The sequence below is a fragment of the Cotesia glomerata genome, linkage group LG6, assembly GCF_020080835.1.
Source record: "Cotesia glomerata isolate CgM1 linkage group LG6, MPM_Cglom_v2.3, whole genome shotgun sequence".
In the NCBI taxonomy this organism is placed as follows: Eukaryota; Metazoa; Arthropoda; class Insecta; order Hymenoptera; family Braconidae; genus Cotesia; species Cotesia glomerata.
Window position 1 is genome coordinate 14,385,046 of NC_058163.1, and position 22,141 is coordinate 14,407,186.

Here is a 22,141-nt window from a genome sequence, read left to right on the forward strand (position 1 = left end):
TATTAAATATGTGAACACAATAAATATCTAAGTTCAGTGAGTAAATTGTATCACATCAATATTGAATTTTGACAGTCGACAGAAAATGAATTTCCAACAACCACCTTTTTTTCGCCAGGGACAAGCTTACATGTATGTATTATTTATTATTAGTTTCATAGCTTAACTTTTTGTTAATTTAATTAATTAAATTACTTATATTTATTTTACAGATTAAATGGATGGGTCTCCAACATTTTCGGCTATAAGAAGATTTTCAATGATGATCACTTCTGTTTCTGTTTGAGAAATTTAGAACATCCCGACTTCGATCATGTCATCACGATCATTGACAACGACAGAAAGCTTGCTCCAGCAATGGAATTAAACAAAGTAAGCGTACATACGCATTTACACACATACACAAGCATTCACATATGCATTTACACACATACACACGTATATATACTCGAACATTGGTTACAGGTCGTAGAAGTATGGGCGATCTGCTTCTACAGTAGTTTTTTTCCTATGAATGGAAATTTGTTTTCCTTTACCTTCCGATCGGTGAGCATCAGGTTCGTTCAAGTGACTAGCTTATTTTACGAGGAAGAATCACGCACATTTGAATGGAGAATTACCGAAGCCGAAATGGATGAGGATGACTGAACGTTTATTTCTTAGAAACAATTCAAGATAGTTTAAGTGTATTAATTACGTTAACCCTCAGGGTACAGACTGGGTTACCGTAACCCGAGCGAAATTTGAAAGAAGCGCCATACGAAGAGAAGTCGGCGATGGGGGTCCGGACCAGGGGGAGAAAAAACTTATAGGTACACACTATTAGAGGCCCAAGCGGCAGAGTCAGTCTCCGCTTTGTGTCCGAGCTAGACACATATGAACATTGTGTTCGGGTGTGGTACACCCAGTCCGTATCCAACGTTACAAAATCCAAAATTTTCAAAAATATAAAGTTTTAATTTTCGTCTGTTTGCCGCTGAGGAATAAAAAGGTAAGTAAGAATACGTACTCTTTACTTAATTTTGTAGATTCTAACCTCAAAATAACGCGTTGTACATGGTGTAAGCGAAGTATTGTAGTAGATCTCAATCACTTGAACGTATGTCTTATATCGAAATCTTTGCTGCTCGTAGTGAATTATAACTCATTAAATTTTGTTTCTTGTAATTTTTTATTACAGAACACGCATTAAAAACATGGCAACGCGTCGAATCACTCGAAGCGTTGCTGCTTTGGAGGAGTTGTACAATGAAAACGAGGAGGACAGCGTTACAGAGAACGACACTGACACCGACGACGCCGTAGATGCGGAAGAGGAAAGTTCCCACGATTCTGAAACAGACGCCGAAGAAGAGGCAGAATCTGAAGGAGAGCCACTGTCAGGCGAAGAAAAAGCAGCTGCTCCGAGAGGCGCCCCGCCGCGCAAACGCGGCCGCCCTTCATACCTGCATGCTAAGAGCGGGCACAAATGGAATCTCTCTGCTCCGGAATCGAGGGGCCGTCGATCGCAGTCACAACAATCTTTCGCGCCATCAACTAAAGGTAATGCGACACGTGTTAAAACACCGCTCGAAGCTTGGAGCGTGTTATTTACCGATGAAATTTTAGATATCATCGTCAAACATACAAACGAGCAAGTTGAAAGGGAAATAACTGTGATGAGACAAAATAACGTTAGATTAGATACGTCAGTACATAAAATAATTGATAAAGTAGAATTGAAAGCTACGTTTGGTTTATTGTACTATGCCGGAGTGCATAAGTTGAGCAAGTGCAAAACTATTAATTGGTGGGGAATCCATTCTATGCCTTTATTCAAAGCGACAATGTCTAGAAATCGATTTACATTTATTCTTCAAAGTTTGCGATTCGATGATAAAGATACTCGAGCCGAAAGGAAAGCAACAGATCGATTCACACACATACGAGAGATCTGGGAAATATTTATTAAAAATTGCATGGACAACTACGAGCCCGGCACAAATACCACTATTGACGAGCAGTTGCTTTCTTTTCGAGGTCGATGCTCTTTTAAAATGTACATCCCCTCTAAACCAGACAAGTATGGTTTAAAAATCATTTCTTTGAATGATGCAAGCACTCACTATATGATCAATGCGATCCCTTACTGCGGAACTGTTACTGATAGATTAGAAGGCGAACCGATTCCTACGTATTACGTGCGCAAATTGAGCGAGCCATTGTACAACACCGAACGTAATATAACTTGCGATAATTGGTTTACCTCTTTGTCCCTTGTAGAAATGATGAAAAAAGAGCACAATTTATCTTTGATAGGTACAATAAAAAAAAATAAACGAGAGATTCCTGCTCAATTCAAAAGTTTATCCAAAGATACTCCGAATATTAGATTCTGTTACTTAGAAAAAAAAACCTTACTGTCATACAATCCTAAGAAAAAAAAAATTGTATTAGTTTTATCGTCGATACATCAAACAGGTAAAATAGATGAACGAAGTGGAAAACCGGAAATGATTGAATTCTACAACAAGACCAAAGGCGGCACCGATTGTTATGATTTTAAATGTCATCAATACACGACAGCTCGCAAGACAAGTAGATGGCCTGTTAGATCTTTTTATGGAATGCTCGATCAGGCTGGCGTTAATTCTTTTATTTTATACAATCTTAATCAATTCAATGCACCTCTGAAACGACTCGATTATCTTCGAGAGCTGGCGTTGCAATTAGTTAAACCTACTTTGATTAAAAGATTGGCAACACCTACTCTGAGGATAGGTCTGCGAAATACGATTGAAGAGTTTTTGGATTCTCGTGAGTTGCCAGAAGAAATGGACATTCGCGATGAGTTTGTCGACAATAGACTTCCAAAGCAAAAGAGATGCAACTTATGTCCAAGTTCCCTTGACCGAAAAACGTATTATAAGTGTCTTAGATGTCATAAGGCGATGTGTAAAGAGCACGTAGCGAAACTGTGCTGCGAGTGCGGCAATACTATGTAATGTGACTTTTGTAACCTTTTGATAATAAATATTCGACTTTAACAATTATTTTTGGTATTTATTTATATGATACTACTCAACAATATCTGAGAAACAATTTTTTTACGCTCAAAGTAATTATTTTTAACCTTTATCATCATAAATCAACGAAACAACGTTTTTTCGCTAACTCGAAAAAACGCGTATTTTCATTTTTCAAAAAAAATATAGTTTTTGGAATAAATCAAAAAACGGTTATGAACATTTGAAAGAACTACTTTTTACCTTTCAAACGCGAGTTATACAATGTTAATATCTTTTTTTTTCAAAAAGTTACAGCATTTTGAAAAAAAAACGTTTTTTTACAAAAAAAATTCAAGACCCGTTCACATTTTTCATTATAATTTTTTTTCAATCAGTTAAATGATTAATCTGACAATTCTATCATATTTTTGAGACAATTTCACACAAAATGAAAAAAAAATTTATTCAAATTGACAAAGTACAGCTCGATATACACCCAATCAAAGTCGCCGGGTTAGGCTAACCCATGTCCGTACTGAACGTAACTTTTTTATAGTCCGTACCCTGAGGGTTAATTATAATTTTCATCATTTCGTAAATATTAATAAAAATTAATTAATATTTAATTGTCTAATGAAAATATTTATTTAATTTTTACTTACATAATTTAAAAAAAATGATATAAAATTAAAAAAAATTTTTAAATAATAAAAAATAAAAATAATTATAAAATAAATGAACAAATTATAAAAATTAACAAAAAAAAACTAAATAAAACAAAATTTTTAACTCATGTTATGTAAAACATTTTTTTTTATTTATTAATATTAATTTTTATTTATAAATTCTTTCTTTTATTTATTTTTATTGAAGACCGTCATAATTTTTCGTTCGTTTGTAGACCAGGTAATAGGATAATTAGGATCCATGTCCCTTACTAAAGAACTTAGTCTGGAACCTTAAGGGGGTATTCTGGTCTAGAAATTTGAAAAAATCGATTTTTTTTTTGCATATTTTCAAAGTTTAGACCCTTAAAAATATGTCCTTAAATGGGTTTTTCAAAATTCGAATTATTTTCGAAGATACAGTCGATTTTGTGACGCAGCATCTAAGCCGGCCGATCGTCGCGAATCACACAATAAACAGTGGCAGTTCCTGGAAGACTTGAGCACTCGTTCTTTCCAAGAACTCTTTTGTTTTCGACATAAGCCTTCATATATATTCAATATATATTTTTATACTTCTATATATACCTTTATACATACTTAATATACTAGGAATATACATACTAAATATACCAGGAACTGTTCAATGCGAAAGTTATAATGTTGATATTGTTTATCATTTATTATTCTGTTCACTTTAGTTTCAATCTTGAAGCGAAGTAGACAAGTGCTCTGTGGATAGTTTTGTGAAATAATAAATTTTGTTTTTTTTATTTGCTTAAAAATAGATAGAAAAAGTGCGCGGGGGAGCAGTAGTCGTCCAGATAGGCACAAGAAGAAACGATTTTCATCAAATCAATTTACCGCTGAAAAAGATTGTAGTTATACGAGTGCTTCCGCAGCAAAGTTAAAAAAGTTTGGAGATGAGGAAATAGTTATTAACAAAAATTTTGGGTACTGTCTTCTGGAATTTTTCTCAGTTTTTCAAACTCTCTCAACTTTAATTGTGTGTGCTACCTGCAAAGAAGAAATTAAATTTTCTCAAACGGCACCACGCGGTTTAGGATTTAAAATTACATTACAGTGCAGTTGTGAAAATGTTCGATACATTCAATCATGTCCGTTGGTGAACAAAGCTTATGAAATTAATCGCCGGATCGTTACAGCTATGAGACTTTTAGGAGTAGGAAGAGAAGAAATAAATATTTTTTGTAGTGTCATGGATATATGCAAAGGTTTATGTATCAGTACTCACTACAGTTGTCTTGATAATTTACATACAGCCGCAAGTGCAATTTACGATCAGCTAATATCAAAAGCTGTAAAAGAAGAGCAAGAATTATTATCAGAATTTGAGCCTAATGAAAATCCAAAACACTTGACGGTTTCTGGAGATGGCACCTGGAAGAAGCGAGGGTTTACTTCACTTTTGGCCTTTCAACCCTTATTGGTAAATACAGTAAAAAAGTTATCGATACTGTCGTAAAATCTAGTTTTTGCCAAGGCTGTAACTTGTGGAAAGAAAAGAAGAAATCTGATCCTCAAGCTTATCAAGATTGGTATGAGGAACATGAAGATTCATGTGCCATCAATCATCGGGGAAGTGCTGGGAAAATGGAGGTAGATGCTGTTGTCGAGATGTTCAACAGATCGGTCGAGAAGCACTGGGTAAAGTACATAAAATATATTGGAGATGGAGACTCCAAGACATTTAAAGGTATTCTTGATATCAACCCGTATGATGATGATCCAGTCGTAGAAAAAAAAGAGTGTGTTGGGCATGTCCAGAAACGTATGGGTTCCAGGTTGCGTAAAGCAAAAAAAGACAATAGTGGTATTGGCGGCAGAGGAGCTGGTAAATTGACAGATAAAGTAATCAATGAGTTGAGTTTATACTACGGTCTGGCAATTCGTCGGCATCCTGATTGTTTGCAGAGTATGATGAATGAAATATGGGCTACTTATTATCATAAAAGTTCAAGCGATAAGAATCCACAACACATGTACTGCCCAACTGGTTCGTCAAGCTGGTGTAAATGGCAACAAGCCTCAGCTGAGAACACTCTTGAAGAGTTTGTCCACGAACATCCCCCCCTGGATGAAAAAGTACTGAAAGTAATTGAGCCCATTTATACCAGTTTATCGTCTGACGATTTACTACATCGATTTTTGGGATCCGAAACTCAAAATAACAATGAATCGCTCAATTCATTAATATGGACTTTTGCTCCCAAGCATATTCACGCTGGATCTCAAACAATTCAAATTGCGAATTATTTAGCGGTTGCCATTTTTAATGAAGGTTATTTACCCATCTTAAAAATGATGGAACTTATGGGCATCACCATTGGTACTGAAGCTCATTCATTTGCTATCAGACGTAACGAAGTTCGGATTGAGCGCTCTGAGCTACGAGCTACTGCTGCTTCCAAAGAAGGCAGAACAGCTCGATTAGCTGAAAGAACTTCACAAAACATCGAATATGAAGTTGAGGAAGGCCCAATGTATGGATCTGGAATCGCCAATTAATCCAAAGTGAGTATTGAATGTTATTATACGAGTTATTCTACTATAATTGTTTCTCAAACTTTAAACGCGTTTTTCTCAAAACTACTTTTTTTAAAGTGGTTGACATGATATCTCAAGTTCTACCGGACCGATTCTTTTGAAATTTGGTGGGAATCTTCTTTATATATCTCTCTATCGCGTCTGTCTTGGATTTTAAAAAATTTCAATTTGGAGTATTTTTAAAAAATTCGAAAAGATCAAAAAAAGGGGGTAAAAAAAATTGATATTTCATGTCGACGCCATTTTGTGAATTTTTTTTTTTTTCTTGACTAAGGTCAACGCGATAGCGACATCTTTACAAATTGAGAATTTTTCAAATTTTTTTGTTTCAGATCACTACAAAGGCTGGAATCATGTCAACCAGGGTGCACCGTTTTTTTTGTAGCCCCCACTTCACCGACCTGTAATTTGTCCAATTTATCATTTTTTTTTTTTTCAATTTTTTTTTATATTCTTGAAACGTTAATAAACATCATATAAAAAAACCGATGGTAAAAATGTTCTTAATTTTTTTTTTATGTTAGTTTGAAAAATGCCTAAAATTTAGGCTTCTAGACCAGAATACCCCCTTAATGCACTTAAGATTTGAAGGCTTAACAAACAAGTAAATGGGAGTTTTGTTATACGTAAATGAACTTGTAGCCGATTGAAAGAAAAATTGCAAGATATTATCTGGAAATCTTAAAATCTAAAGATACTCTTAAATGCACTGTGGCACTAAAGTCCAGACTGGGAAATTTTCGTAATTATAAACTCATTAAGAAAAATATCTTTTGGTCTAATATATAGACATATAATAAAAAGATAATAACTTAAGTTGAGAAAAATAATAATTTTACAATAATAAGTAAAACCCTTAAACAACATTTTTTAAACTATAACCTGGAATAAATTTAGTTAAAACATGTGTTAAGAGTAATAAATAATTAGAAGTAAAGATAGACAAATAATAACTCAAAATGAATAGTTAATTAATAAAACTATAAAGTAAAATAGAATTTTAATGTTAAAAGATATAAATAAACAAGTCGGAATCTACAAAATTAATTATTAACAATGATTGACTAATTGTTCATTAAATTTTTAGTCGATTGTTAAAATACATTATTTAATTGTAGTTTAATCGCTTAAATAATTTAGTTACGTATATAATAATTTAGTTACGTATATAATAATTTAGTTACGAAATATTAATATCTAAATTTTTCATATAGTAAAGTACAAATTAACATTAAGATCTCTATGTGCATATGTGTGTGTATTGATGCGCCTATCCATTATCACAAATGTACCGTGCATAACCGGGACCTATACTTGTGCATCAATATACAAGGTAGACCGCCACTATAGTAGTTTTCCGAAACATCCAAAGAGAGGGTAAGAGTCCCCGAAATTCGATAGCTCATTGGGCATTGGGTTCTCCCTCCAATTAACAATTAAGAGACCGCAAAAATCTTGGACCCGGAAAACTTCTGAGTGTTCGCTCTCTTCGTGCTTTGACCTATCTAGTGGTAACATCGTACACAGTTTAAGTAAGTCTCAATAGACCACGTGTAATTTTGTCTCATTGAAATTAAACAGTTTGTAAAAGTAAAGTAAAATCGTGAAGTGAAATCAACTAAAACAAATTGAATTAACAAGATTCATCAACTTTTATCAGGTACATTTCATTATATTATATCGATATAAATTGATTATAGTGTGAGTGTGTGTGTGCGTAACTTGTTAAATTTGTTTGTTGTTAATAAATACCGGTTATATTGTTAATTAAGAATTTATTTATTTCAGATCACCTTCCTCCACTCTCCCTGTAAGATAAGCTCGGCTCTGGCACCGGTTCCAGGAACCGTGATTAAAAATCCTGGTGGCGCCCTTTTGTTTATTAATATTAGCTTTCAATTTTGTTTAGTTTATTGTTTTATTTAATTTAATTTAAGGGGCCAATTGAGCGGTATCAAACCGTTACAATTAATTTATGAAAATTTGCATTTTATATTTCTTACAATGCTTATATCTCATAAACAAATAATGTTATGACTAATATGCTTCAGAACGTATTTGTTACTTGATAATTAAACTATTTAAATCTATTTTTTTTACATTTTTAACCGTATTTGTTTATGAGATTTAAAAATTTTTTTTTAACTTTCTTATATTTTCACTCTCATTTTTAAGATGTTCAAAGTACATAGAGATTGAAACTATCAATTCTAACTATTTATTATATTATTAAAATTAATTTCACTATTTTAATTATTGCTCGTAGTCTGCCCTGGCTTTACACGGGTATTCAACGAAAATTTCGAAATTAATTATAATATAATATCGCCAATGTCACCCGGAGATAGTGTAGCTTGCCCACAATCGAAGAATTTTTCAAATCGGTTCAGTAGTTTCGGAGCCTATTCAATGCGAACAAACAAACAAACAAACAAATAAACAATCAAATCTTTTCTTTTTTATAATATGAGTATAGAAGTATAGATTATTCATATTGAGAAAAATATTTCATTGTAATAATAATAATATTGGATAAATAACACCGTTGCATTATTTTCATCTATAATTAATAAAAATCATTTTTCTTACAAATGTTGCTAATTATTGTTACGATTTGTATCCTATTTCCAGCTTTCAATTTGTTTCCGAAAAATAAAAGAGAAAATAGAAAATAATTTTTAAAAAATTGAAAAATCTCATAAACAAATAAGGTTAAAAATATAAAAAAAATAGATTTGTATAGTTTAATTATCAAGTAACAAATAAGTTCTAAATCATATTAGTCATAACATTATTTGTTTATGAGATATAAGCATTGTAAGAAATATAAAATGCAAATTTTCATAAATAAATGCGGGTAATTGAAGAACTAAAAGAGATAAAAAAATTAGGAAAACGGTTGACCCTGAAGGCCATCCCTGTAACTTCCCGCTAATTCCATACCTGGACGCTTAAAGTTGCACTTATGCCGTTTTTGAGCTCTTCGAGCTCATAAATACAATTTGTGTGTTGTTTTGAGCTCTCTGAGATCAAAGAGATAGCTTTTCTATGCTTTTGAGCTCTTCGAGCTCAAAAGTCTGATGGAAGTTTCATATAACACCATTTTTCGAATTTTCAAACCGCAATAACTTTTGAATGAATGAACCAATTTTGAATGAATGAATCACGCGGTTGGATGCAGTCGACGCAGTTTTCTAAGCCTCATAAAGAATCGTTGAGTTTGAATCGATCGAACTAGAAATTTTGGAGTAATTTCGAAAAAACACTTTCTTCGGTTTTCTATCCTGCACGATATCTCTCGAACGAATTAACCGATTTTGACCAGATTAGCGCCGATCGACGTGGTTTTTTAAGGTTAAGAGCTGATTAGTTTTTGGAGTTGATCAATAAAGCCGTTTGACAGTTGTTCGAAAAAACCACTTTTAAAAAAATTTTTTTTTACAGTTTTTTGCGATTTCTCGAAACCTATCACTCCGAATCGGTCCAAATTGTATTAGAAATCTAAGTTTGGCCAAGCCCTTTCGAATGGCACCAACCGCGATGAAATCGGTCGAACCGTTCAAAAGTTATAAAAGGTTTACATACTTACATACACACACACACGCACACATACACATACATACAGACATAGTGACACTCTCGCGGGGATAGTCGGGGAAGCTTTCTGTGACCTTCAAACGTCGAGATCTGATGAAAACTCGATTTTTGCAAAATGGGGTAAATCCAATAACTTCCCGATTTTTGAAAATCTTCGATTTTCTTAGCGGGAAGTTAAAAATTAGAAAAACGGTAGACCCTGAAGGCCATCCGTGCAACTTCCCGCTCATTTCATACCTAGGTGCTTAAAATTGGACTAATGTGTTTGGAATTGCAGTCGACTTTAAAAGGGCATTTGACTCTGTTCCTCACCAACAGTTATAGCAAAAGCTAAGGGAAAATAATGCGAGCAGCAATTTAATCGATATTCTCATCTCACTGTGTGAATCAGCCTCTTTCCAGGTCAAATCCAATGGAGTACTCTCAGAAAAATTCGATGTAACCAGAGGTATTTTGCAAGGGGAAACTCTAAGTGCAGACCTTTTGATCTTCTTCCTCTGGGACTTCGAAGAGTTCTTTCGGAAGCGTGGACTAATTGGACTAAATATTGATGGTCTAAACGACTTAATGATCCTTCTGTACGCAGATGATACATCCATCTTTGCGCACTCCCATGTTGATTTAGCCAGGAAGCTGAAAGCGCTGCACGAGTACTGTCTAATCAATGGACTGGAGGTCAATCGCAGTAAAACCAACATCATGATCTACAAATCAGCAGGAAGAGCTAGACTGATCCCAGAAAATTTTAGAACTTACGGGCTTCCCTTGGACACGGTCAGCAAAACGAACTTTCTAGGTGTAAAAATTTCCTCATCCACGCTCGGTCTCGCTGCTCTCGACTCAGGTTTGTAAGCGGGTGTTTTATTCCGCTCAATTGGCCCCTTAAATTGAATTAATTGAAATAATAAAACTAACAAATGAATCTAAATTAATTAATAAAAGGGCGCCACCAGGATTTTTAATCGCGGTTCCTGGAACCGGAGCCAGAGCTAAGCTTATCTACAGGGAGAGAGAGTGGAGGAAGGTGATCTGAAATAAATAAATTTTTATTTAACAACGGTACCAAAAATTTATTAACAACAAAATAAAATAACAATTTGTGCACTCACACCTACACTAAATCACTTAAAACTAATTTAATGCTATACACTACTAGTTCTCGGCTCGGCAAAACATCAACAAGCAGATAACGTAGTAACTCAACTAACTAACGCCTCAACAACACGGCTAGTTCTCTTCCCGGCAAAACATCAACAAGCAGAGGACGTTTCCAAAAATCTTAATCCTGACGGTACCCTCTTATGGAGCGTCTATACCACAGTTTCTAACTAAATCGCGCTGTCCACCGGACCCTCACGCTCTATCAAAATTCTTAATCCTGACGGTACCCTCTTATGGAGCGTCTATACCGCAGTTTCTAACTGAATCGCGCTGTCCAACGGACCCTAACGCTCTAAGACTGTACGAACTACTCTACTCGGCAAAACATCAACAAGTAGAGAATGTACACACTCACCTACTAGTTTTCGGCTCGGCAAAACATCAACAAGCAGAGAACGTACACACTCACACACGTATAACCCGCATGGTCTTCACACACACTCTGACTTTACTAAACTTTTATTTTTGACTTATAAAAGTTATTAAAAAATTTAATATCAGAAAATTATTACGTCAAACTTTTTGCTTAATTAATTCAGTCATTAGCTAACAATTAAATCGTAAACCATTTTCACGACTAATAATTTAATTCTCAAAAAGATCTAATCTTACAGATTAAAATTTATATATTTATTTCCCAAAATTACTATTTCATTCATCCCAACTTAATAATAAATCCTAATTCCAAATTTCAAATTAAAATCATTAACTAATTTATTGCCGTGGTCTTAATAATACAATAATAAATATTTAATTACAAGAGGTCTTCGTATCTTGAATTAATAGATTAAAATCTATTGACAGAGGTCTTAATAATCCGCCAACAATGTTCGGTTACTGCCGAGATTTTACAAATTAATTTTTCCTGAATTTACTTAATTTATTTTATGAATTGTTTCGTTAAATTATTTTACCTTGTCTAATTTATTTCACCAGAATTTTATAAATCCATTTTACTAAGAGGCCGAGTTCAATATATAAAATGACCACGTGGAATTTTTCGATTTATAAATAATTAATAAAACAATTTATCTCAATGTAAAATAAATTCACGAAAAATTATCCACGGGTATCCAATCTTAATTGCGTCAAAGTTCAGTAGCCAATTCTCAATAAATTAAATTAAATAAATAATACTTTCTTGTAACAAATAATATTAAATAATAATAATTCAATTGTTCTTACTAATAAATTATCACGTGAAATAATTACCAGGGATTTGCGCGCTCAAAATGGACGCCGATGTTCGTTAGTGCGTAGTTATCTCTGACCTTGGGTACACGTTAACTGCGTTGTAAATTCAACCGACGCTTGGCTAATTCGTGAGAAGACAATGGAATTTTCTCGAAGCTTTTAATTCTCGGTTTTATGTGATGAAATAAAATAAATGTAACAAACCGATTTTCCAGATGTTCAGAATGATTTAGAATTAATGGAGTAAATTAATAAATTCTCACGACAATTAACACCGCAAGGTCTTGAGCAGTCCTCGGGTATAAACTCCCCAGAGGTACGCTCAACGGTAACTAACGAATAAAATTTTATTGAATTATTATTAATTATATTATTTATGAACAATTGAACCATTCAAATAATTAATTAACAGCGAGAAGTAGTAATTAGATGAGCCGAGTATTTGACCCCGCGGCTCATCTCTATAAAAGTCTTAATACCTGGGTTAAATTTTACTTGAAGAATTCCCTGGATCCAGCGGGCTTCCTTCTTTGGACTTTTTAGATGGTATTTGCTTGAGCACTAAACTACTTCTGCTTCACTGCCGCTGAGTGACTAGCCAAGTAACCCCAAAATTACCCCCACTTATTACTAATGGGTCCCGAAGACCGAGACGCGCCAGTGCTGCGTTGAATAGTTACCAACGTCTGGTCGATTCTACCGATACAGGGTAAATTACCCTGTTACAGCTTTAATCAAAGCAAAATGTGCCTCTAGCACTGTCATCTCTATACTATCCAAGGCTAAATGTGACTCCTGGGATGCATACAATAAGTTGTTCGAAAGCTTAGTAGCCTCGGTGCTACTTTATGCTTTCCCGGCATGGGGTCTGCGTTACCGGAACTCACTTGAAACTGCTCAATGCTTCTTCTATAAAAAGCAACTACGCCTACCACGTAATACCGCTGACTAGGCGATCAGACTTGAGCTTAATCTAACACCCGTGGCCTGGAAGGCCATGAAGCTGTTTTGGACCTGGCTCATCAAGAAACTACGCACAGGGGCTACCACTATGGTAAAAATTTGCTTGCTAAGAACCTACAACTTAGCTAAAAACATGCAACATTATCTCCAAAATCAACTGGGCCACGTAACTTAGAGAGTTTTTAGCCGAGTGTGACCACGAATATCTATTTAACAACCTAAACCCTGACCTATGGGAGTCTAAGACCGAGAAAATTTTCAAAAGTATCGTGCTATTTGACGGGACAAGGACTTTGAAGCATACAGACAATTGACTTCGTTCCAATTTTCACTCCTGAGAACGCCGCAAGACCACACACCGAACTACTTTTTGTCAAGATACTCAATCACGATAAAACGTATAATTGCACAGCTTAGACTTGCCAATAACTTTATTTGCTATCTGTCTCTGTCGACTATGTCATGCAAATTTGACCCAGCCAACACGTGTCCACTCTGCAACCTAAATAGCAGAGATAGTATTGAACACTTTCTGTTGAGATGCCCGATCTTCAGTCCGTACAAGAATCACTACCTCAGTCAGTCAATAACAAACAGCACAACTGCTTGTTAACTCCTTGATACCTTAGACGAACATAACATCTTCGCAGTCTACAACTACACAAGGAAATACATAATACTCCGAAACTGGGCCCTCCAACACTAGGAAGTCTCACCTGATCCTCACCACAACGTTCCACTTTCCGTTAACCGCCAACTCTAATCTCATCAGCACATTCTAAATTTGCTTACCTCTCTTCTCTCATTGGTTACTCACTCCTCATTAAATAATATTACTTTTGCTCTTCAAACTTATTCTAATGTACAAAATCTATTCAGTAATTAATATGTATTGCCCATGGCACCTCTTGCTAAAAGATATAATTTAACTCTTAATGCAATAAATTAAATAATAATAATAAATAATAAATAACTAAATAATAAAAAAATTGCACTAATGATGTTTTTGACCTCTCCGAGCTCAAAAATACTATTTATGTGTTGTTTTGAAGCTCTAAGCTTAAAGAGATAACTTTTCAGGCTTTTGAGCTTTTCGAGCTCAAAGGTCTAATAACAGTCTGATAAAACACAATTTTTCAAATTTTAAACCGCAATAACTTTTGAATGAATGAACCGATTTTTACGCGGTTGGCGGCGATCAACGTAGTTTTGTTATGTTAAAAGCTGATAAGTTTTTGGAATTGATCAGAATAGCCGTTTAAAAGTTATTCCAAAAAATATCGGAATTATGTTGAAAAAACTAGTTTCCAAATATTTCGTCGAGGATATCTCTCGAACCAATCAACCGATTTTTACGTTCTAGGCGGCGATCGACGCAATTTTTTAAGTTCTAAAAATTGTTTTATTACATCAAAAACGATCCGATAAGAAATGTCGAAGTTATGTGAAAAAACACTTTTTTCGATTTTCTTTCGTTCACGATATCTCTCGAACGAATCAACCGATTTTGACCGGATTAGCAGTGATCGACGTGGTTTTTCAAAGTTAAGAATAGATTAGTTTTAGGAGTTGATCGATCGAGCCGTTTAGAAGTTATTCCGAAAAAACCACTTTCAAAAATGATTTTTTTCTTATTTTTTTTGAGATTTTTCTAAATTTCTCTAAATCTATCGGGCTGAATCGGTTCAAATTCTTAAAAAATCTAAGTTTGAGGGAACTCTTTGGAACGCCGTTTGGTTGGTTCCGATCGGTTAAGTCGTTCAAAAGTTATAGGCGATTCACATACTTACACGCACACGCACACACACACACACACACACACACACACACACACACACACACACACAAAACTCCCGTGGACAAAACTCCCCTTTAATGGGTTGGTCACACTAACTGACATAGCAAGACGATTGGTTCCTGCTGTAACTCACTGGGAATGTCCGGAACCTGTATCGTAGTTTCCGACGATGCAGGCCACGGCTGATGTGAGCTTGCTCTGCCGAGGTGAAAGTTGCAGCAGTGGATCAGGAGCCAACAACTTCGGTCCTTAATCAGGAAGTACGCAGTGAGTGTTAGAGATCGGAATCTTCACCGCTCCGAGCGAGTCTAGTCCGTCCGTGTATTCCGGGACTGGCTGAGTGTTGGCTAGGCCTCAGGGAACTGGGGTAGGAGTACTATTTCAAAGGGTACACCCGTTCCTAGTTATGGCAACCCGCTCCACTCCATACGATGCGCTGGTAAATCGAAAAAGTATGAGTAACTTACAGGAAACAAACAAGAATAGAAACGGGCTTCATGCTCAACAAGCAGCGATTGAAGCAAGCGCTGACATGAAGAGAACGCAAGCGTTGGAGCGCCTTGAGAAGCTGACCATTGAGCTGCAAGAGTTTGTCCAAACTAAGGTCATTATCCATAAGGAGATAAAGACCAAGACAACCGGTGTAGTCAATGCTCATGGAAGATTCAAGAAACTGGACGAGGAATGGCAGTCATCACGACGCTGCATTGAAACTGAAACTGAGACGGAAGAAGCAATCGACCGAAGAATACATGGCGAGGCTTTCGCCTACCTCCGAAGAGGCCGTTACCTGGGCTCAAAAGAGCTATACACGCACGTATATTTGTCCTACTCCCACCATAACGAGAACACAGCCCAGTTCGCGGACAAGGAAAAACCGCCGTTCTCTTGTGTTTATACACATTCATTGAACAGCTGCAAGAGTTGCGTATAATTGTAAGTGTGTGCAACTCTCATCGACGCCTCTGGCAACTCATTCCCCGTAGGCACATCGAGATGTACCCACAGGATATGAGCAGTATCCAGCGGGGACCACGGGGAGGCGGAGTCGATTGAAGACCATGTTGTTTGTGTGATGTGTTGTGTGTAACGTCTGATTTTACGTGTAAGTGTTTGCGTGTGTAGGGTGCCCGGGCACTTGTGTTATTTGCGGTCATTTTCCCTAGCTTATTCTACGTCAGTCATCCAAAGCTTTATACTGTCCTCACGATTGTGTGGAGCATATCGCTTGTGCCTAGGCGCTCCGACTCTACCTAGGTGGATGTCTGTTGAGTCTCGTTCTTAGTCGCGTTTTCATTAGCTAGCTGGGTTTGGAGTTTGCAACACATTACTACTTTACTGAAACCTTTTAAAAGCTTGAAGTTACTTTGGGATGTGGCAATCGCACGCGCAACGCTCGCCCACTCCGCGTTCCCACCCCATATGTCCTTAAGCACCTCACGTTGAGGCTCGTACTCATGGCATTCAAGCATTAAGTGCTCCACGTTGTCGACCCTTTCTCCTAACCCATTCTCCCTACACTCGTCACAGAATCTACTATCCGTATGTTCGTACTTGTATTGGTATTCTCTAAAGCAACCGTGGCCGGTTAGGATTTGGGTCAGCCAGAAGTTAGAGCTGATCCATTTATTTGTTAGACGCTCTGCTACGTCTGGAAAGAAGACTTTAGTTTCGCGGCCGTTCTCTGATGTATCCCATTGTTCTTGCCACCGACGTATGGTTTCAGTTCTAAGGGTGACAAGGCGATCCTCCGCATCTGGCTGCACGGTGACGTTTCCAAGGGTAGCCTGTTTGCCGATACGGAGGCTGTATCGCGCGCACTGTTCGTCTATTACGAGCTGAATGGGCACTGCCCCCGCGACTACGCAAATCCCTTCAAGCGAAACTGTCCTGTAGGTAGTAGTTGTTGTTATCAGCGCTTGACGCTGAAGTGCTCGAAAATGTCTCCAGTCCTCCCTATCGCAACGGTCACTCCAAGCTGCCGCCGCATATGTGACGACAGGCATAAAGAAACCCTTGTATATGGTGGACATAGCTGGGTATCGCAATCCCCATTCTGCCCGCGCAATACGTCGCATGCGCCCGAATACCCTACTTAGTTTCGCGCGCCTTGTTTTAATGTGATTTTTCACTTTGAGGCCCTCGTCGAAGTGTACCCCTAAGTATCTAACGCTCGATTTGAATTTGACTTTGGAGTCTCCTATCATTATTTTTGGCGGTTTGTTATCGTATTTGGGCTTTCTCTGTCGTCCATTTGCTTCATAGGGGTACGGGCTCTTTTTGTCCTTACGTGGACCGCGATGTACAAATTCGTTCTTGAGGAAGATGGCTTCAGTCTTCGACTTCGACAGCTCGAGCTTTGCGGAACAGCACCATTCCAGTATATTATCTACTACTATTTGACTATTATGCTCTATTTCTTTTCTCGAAGAGCCTTCTACTAAGACGAGCAAATCGTCAGCAAACGCAACAAATTTATTCCCGTGTTCTGTCAGTTCGAGTCTCTTAAGGAGATCGTCGAACATGATGTTCCAAAATAATGGTCCTAGCACTGATCCTTGCGGGCACCCTCGCGTTGGCGTTTTCGACTCGCTACCAAAACCCCATGACAGCGCGACCGATCTGTCCTCAAAGTAATTCCGAATTACCGCGTAAATGTTGCTAGGGCAGCCTCTGGCCTTGAGGCCCTCGAGTACTAACGGCCACCACACGTTGTCAAAAGCGCCAGAGATATCGAAGAGAAGTCCGACCACCAGTCTCTTCTCTGAAGAGTCTACCAATCGGCGCATCTCCACAATTGCATCTTCCGTCGACTTTTTGGCTGTGAAGACAAACTGTCGGCTCGAAATGTTCCCCTCCGCTAAGACTGTGGTGGTAAGTCGCTCTTTGATGAGCTTCTCGAACACCTTACCTAGACCCGAAAGGAGGCAAATTGGCCGGTAAGATTTAGGGTCATTTGCGTTTTTGTCGGTGCTTTTAACTAACATTATGATTGCCCTCTTCTTCCGCTCTTTTGGGAATGCTCCTAGCGCCAAGCAAGCATTATATAGCTCTAAAAACTGTTCGCGAAGGATAACCCCTGCACGTTTAACTACCTCGTTTTCTATCAAGTCCGGTCCCGGGGCCTTCTTGTTTTTCAGTGTTTTTAAGACCTTGTCCAATTCGCGCGGGGTGAACGGTTCGGCGTCCGCGGTGTCAGGTAGTAAAATTGTGTTGGCTCTAATTTTTTCCTGATCGGGGGTTTCGTTGTCCTGGTCATCGTCTACAATATGCGTCTCGAGAAAACACCTGGCTGTTTCCTTAAAGTTTTCCGTGGATGCTCCGTTACGATTTAGCGTGCGCATTGCACTTTTGACTCTAACTTTTTCTGCGCAGGTTCTGTAAATAGGACCCCACTTTTCTTGATTACCTTTCTTCGTAACGAAGTCCCGCCAGCTGCTTTCCCTCGTCCGCTTTATGTCTGTCGAGTATTTTTTCCGTAGTGTTCTGTATTTGACGCTTAGGGTATTTTTAACTAAATCGTCCCTTTCCCTTTGATATACCCGTCTGGCTTTGTTCACCAGCTTCTTCGCGCGTGTTAATTTCCTGGTCCACCATGGGTATGATTTTCCTACGCGGAATCGCGGCTTTGCAAGCTTCTAAGATTGATTTGCCGAGTGCAGAAGCATACCTTTCCACGTCCTCAACCGATTCCACTCCAAGGCCATCAAGGTTTGTGCACGCACACGAGAAAAGGATTTCGTCAAACTTTTCCCAAATGGCCAACGTTAAGTTGAACCTCTTGGGGTCTGCCTGTGCGCCATCCTTCTCCCCCGACTTAGCTCCTAGAGTGATTTCGATCGGTTAGTGGTCAGTATTCTGCACCCAACTTCTCTTTATGGACCAGCTAAGAATGCTACTCGCGAGTTTAGGCGTGACGAGTGTCACATCGATATACGAACTCCCGTTAGTTTATTCAAACGTCGGACCCTCACTCGCGTTGTTGATTATCTCTAACTCGTGTGCGTCAATAAATTGCTCTAACTTTTCGCCACGCGCGTCGTCAGTCTCGGATCACCATCTCTCGGATTTCGCGTTCGCATATGGCCTAGACCTGGTTTCGGCAGCAACTTGTATGCCGCAACCGAACCCAGGTATTTTGAAACTATTATTACTATGTGCTGCGTATGGCTCTTGTAGAAGGAGAACATCAATACGTTTTTCCTCCCACAACTGACTCGCCTCCAGAGTCCCAGCTTTGTCGTTCCGCAAATTCGCCTGCAAAACTCGAAAACCTTCAACCTCCATTCCCCGGGTCGCGTGCGGAGACTTTCGATTCGACCTAACGCCCGGCGCGAGCCCATCTAAGTTTGCCGAGTTCGCGGACCCTCTGAGGGTGTTTTTAGTCGTCCCTAGGCATCTTCGCCGGTCGATGCTTCGCGAGTAATATTCGAAAACCCCCCTTCTACTTGGATTTACCTCTTCTAGGTTCAATCGCGTGAGTTTAACCAAACAGGGTCGCGTAGCTAGAGGCATTAGCTGTTCTATACGTAATGCTTCCGCGAGCTTACACGAACGCGATCGCGACGCCGAATTTGCGGGCCGGCGATGGACGGAAGCGTCAGATAGCAGCTCGCTCGGAGAAACGCGGTTGGCTACTCTGGCGCTCCGTCGAACGGTCGAAAGAGTTTGGTGACCACCGAACGTGGGAGCGTCACCTACCCGAGGCTTTGCCGTATTTTCCTGACCGGTTTATTTAAGTTGTAGGAGCTGGTAACACCTACAACCGAAAGCGCAGTGGCAATTATTGGTTTGGGGTAACGCATCGAGGGATGCCTTTCAATTTTACCTTACTTATGGCGGGACCCACGGAAAGGGAATTGCTTGCTTAACTATGTTCTCTTAAGTTCGCCCTCACTCCCTTAAGAGAGTCATAGTTACTCCCGCCGAAGCAATGGACACTGGAGCCGACGGTGACGGTGAATCTGCTGCTGAGGACAAGGGTGAAACTGACACAAGGTCTGGAAAGAGAAACGACCGAGATTCGCCAGAGCCAACCGACAAAGTCGGAAAGAAGAAGGACTTGAAAAAAAGCCCTCCCCAACGACTGGCAGGGCAGGGCGACGAACTCAAGAAGATGACTGACTGGGAAAAAGTACAGTCTAAGAAGGAGAAGAGAAGGCTAGCTAGAGAGCAACTCTCAAAACAGCCGCCGAAGGAGCCCAGGCCAGAGCCTAAGCGGAAAAACCACGCAAATGGATCAGACCCGATGCACTGATCATCCGCCCGGCCGAGAAAACAAAGTATGCCGAGATTCTGCGTCGTATAAAGCAGGACTTCCCAGATGAGCAGGTTCGTTCAACTGTGGATAAGATCAACAAGACCAGAAGTGTGGACTTGTTGATTACGATTTCGAGGAAGAGCACTGACAAAGGCCAAGGTCTGCAAAAGACGATCGCGGACATCCTTAAGGAGGAGGCCATCGTGATTTGCAAAGGGCCACAGGAGACCATCGAGATCCGAGATGTAGATGACGACACGACGAAAGAGCATATTCAGACCGCTCTAAAGAGGAAGCTGAAGAAAGTTGTGAAATCCCACTAGAGGCAATCAAGATCCGTAAAGCCTTTAGGGGTACACAGATAGCCACAGTGTCACTACCAGCAGCTGCAGCACAAAAGTTACTGGAGGGAAACTGCAAAATAAGGATAGGCTGGTTTAATTGCCGAATGAGGGCAACGAAGAGACCCATACAATGCTTCAAATGCTGGCACTTTGGGCACTTCGGATCGCAGTGCAAAAGCGAAGTCGACCGGTCTAAGCTCTGCATAAGGTGCGGAAAAGAAGGACACAAAATTGCTGATTGTAAAAATCCAGCTAAATGTGCACTGTGCTTTGAACGGCACGGCGTAGAAAAGGCGGCTCACCATGCAGGCACGAACAGATGCCCCATCTTCCAAGAAGCGCTCCAGAAGATAACGAAGCCAAGAACATGAAGATAGTGCAGCTCAACCTCAATCATTGTGAGGCTGCGCATGACCTGCTCATGCAAACTGTGCGCGAAGGAGGGAGATGTAGCACTTATAAGTGAGCCTTATAGACATCTGAGTAACCAACCCTGGGAATCCGACAGCACTAACAAAGCCGTCATCTGGTCCTGCGGTAAAAGTTCTTTTCAGAGAACAGTCAACGATAAAGAAGCTGGCTTCCCAGCAGCATGGGTAGATGGCCTCCGCTTCTACAGTTGCTATGCACCACTTAGTCTCTCTAATGAGCATTTTGAAGACTTCCTTGATCGGCTAACTGACGACGCAAGAAAACACTTTTCCGTAGCAATAGCTGGTGACTTCAATTCCTAGGCAACAAACTGGGGCAGCAAGTTCACTAATACACGTGGAAAAGCACTTCTCGAGGCAATGGCCACTCTGGACGTGATCCTTCTTAATACAGGTGAGACGCCAACGTATACTAAGGGAGAGCCAAACTCAACTGTCGACCTTACATTTGTCAGCAGTTGCTTAGCTCGAAGAGGTTTTTCTTGAAAAGTATTGAACATCTATACAGCCAGCGACCATAGTGTGATACTATGGGAAATATCAACTGGCCAGAAACTAACAAGAGACAACAGGAGCGCTAGCGCGGTTGGGTGGAAAGTTAAGTCTCTCGACCCCACTGCTTTAGTAGTAGCCTTATACTGCAATCCGATCATCGTATAAACTGCTGAAGAGAAGACCAAGGACCTAATGAGAAAAGTCACTCAGGCTTGCGACGCTAGTATGTCTCGGAAACGTCGCATAAATTCAAGATCTTCAGTGCACTGGTGGAACGATCACATTAGCATTCTACGCTCAAAGTGTCTTAAAATAAATAATAGTTTAAAAAAACTAAAAACACGATTTTTATAGAAAACCAAACTAAAAAATAGAAAATAAATTTTAATAAATTTAAATTAAGAATAGTGTTAAAAATTTCAATAAATATAAATTAATAATAGTGTAAATAAAAAAATGTATTTTATTTTAAAAAAAGCGTGGGGTGCTTTTTAAGATATCAAAATGATAATCACTCTACTCATATCTGTCAATAAAATATTTATAACTATTGACACCATGCACCCCACGCTTTTTTTAAAATAAAAAACATTTTTTTATTTACACTATTATTAATTTATATTTATTGAAATTTTTAACACTATTCTTAATTTAAATTTATAAAAATTTATTTTCTAT

The 22,141-nt window shown here is 38.5% G+C and overlaps 2 protein-coding genes across 2 annotated transcripts; both read left to right on the forward strand.

Moving 5' to 3' along the window:
• Positions 1-829: 829 nt before the first annotated feature.
• Positions 830-2,984, forward strand: LOC123267979 (piggyBac transposable element-derived protein 4-like). The gene is made up of 2 exons (XM_044732863.1): positions 830-1,099; positions 1,181-2,984. Exon 2 carries the CDS (start codon positions 1,197-1,199, stop codon positions 2,982-2,984), a length of 1,788 nt encoding a protein of 595 aa, XP_044588798.1. The 5' UTR covers positions 830-1,099; positions 1,181-1,196.
• A 7,096-nt stretch (positions 2,985-10,080) lies between these two features.
• Positions 10,081-13,314, forward strand: LOC123268118. The gene is made up of 2 exons (XM_044732999.1): positions 10,081-10,661; positions 12,901-13,314. The coding sequence occupies exons 1-2, from the start codon at positions 10,385-10,387 to the stop codon at positions 13,122-13,124; spliced, it is 501 nt and encodes a 166-aa protein (XP_044588934.1). The 5' UTR covers positions 10,081-10,384; the 3' UTR covers positions 13,125-13,314.
• Positions 13,315-22,141: the final 8,827 nt, after the last annotated feature.

What these genes read in the sequence shown, in the direction of transcription:
- LOC123267979 (XM_044732863.1), top strand. Translation starts at nt 1,197, where the DNA reads ATGGCAACGCGTCGAATCACTCGAAGCGTTGCTGCTTTGGAGGAGTTG.
- LOC123268118 (XM_044732999.1), top strand. Translation starts at nt 10,385, where the DNA reads ATGATCCTTCTGTACGCAGATGATACATCCATCTTTGCGCACTCCCAT. An exon ending in TCTCGCTGCTCTCGACTCAG is followed by an intron (nt 10,662 to 12,900) that starts GTTTGTAAGCGG and finishes ACCCTGTTACAG; the next exon opens with CTTTAATCAAAGCAAAATGT.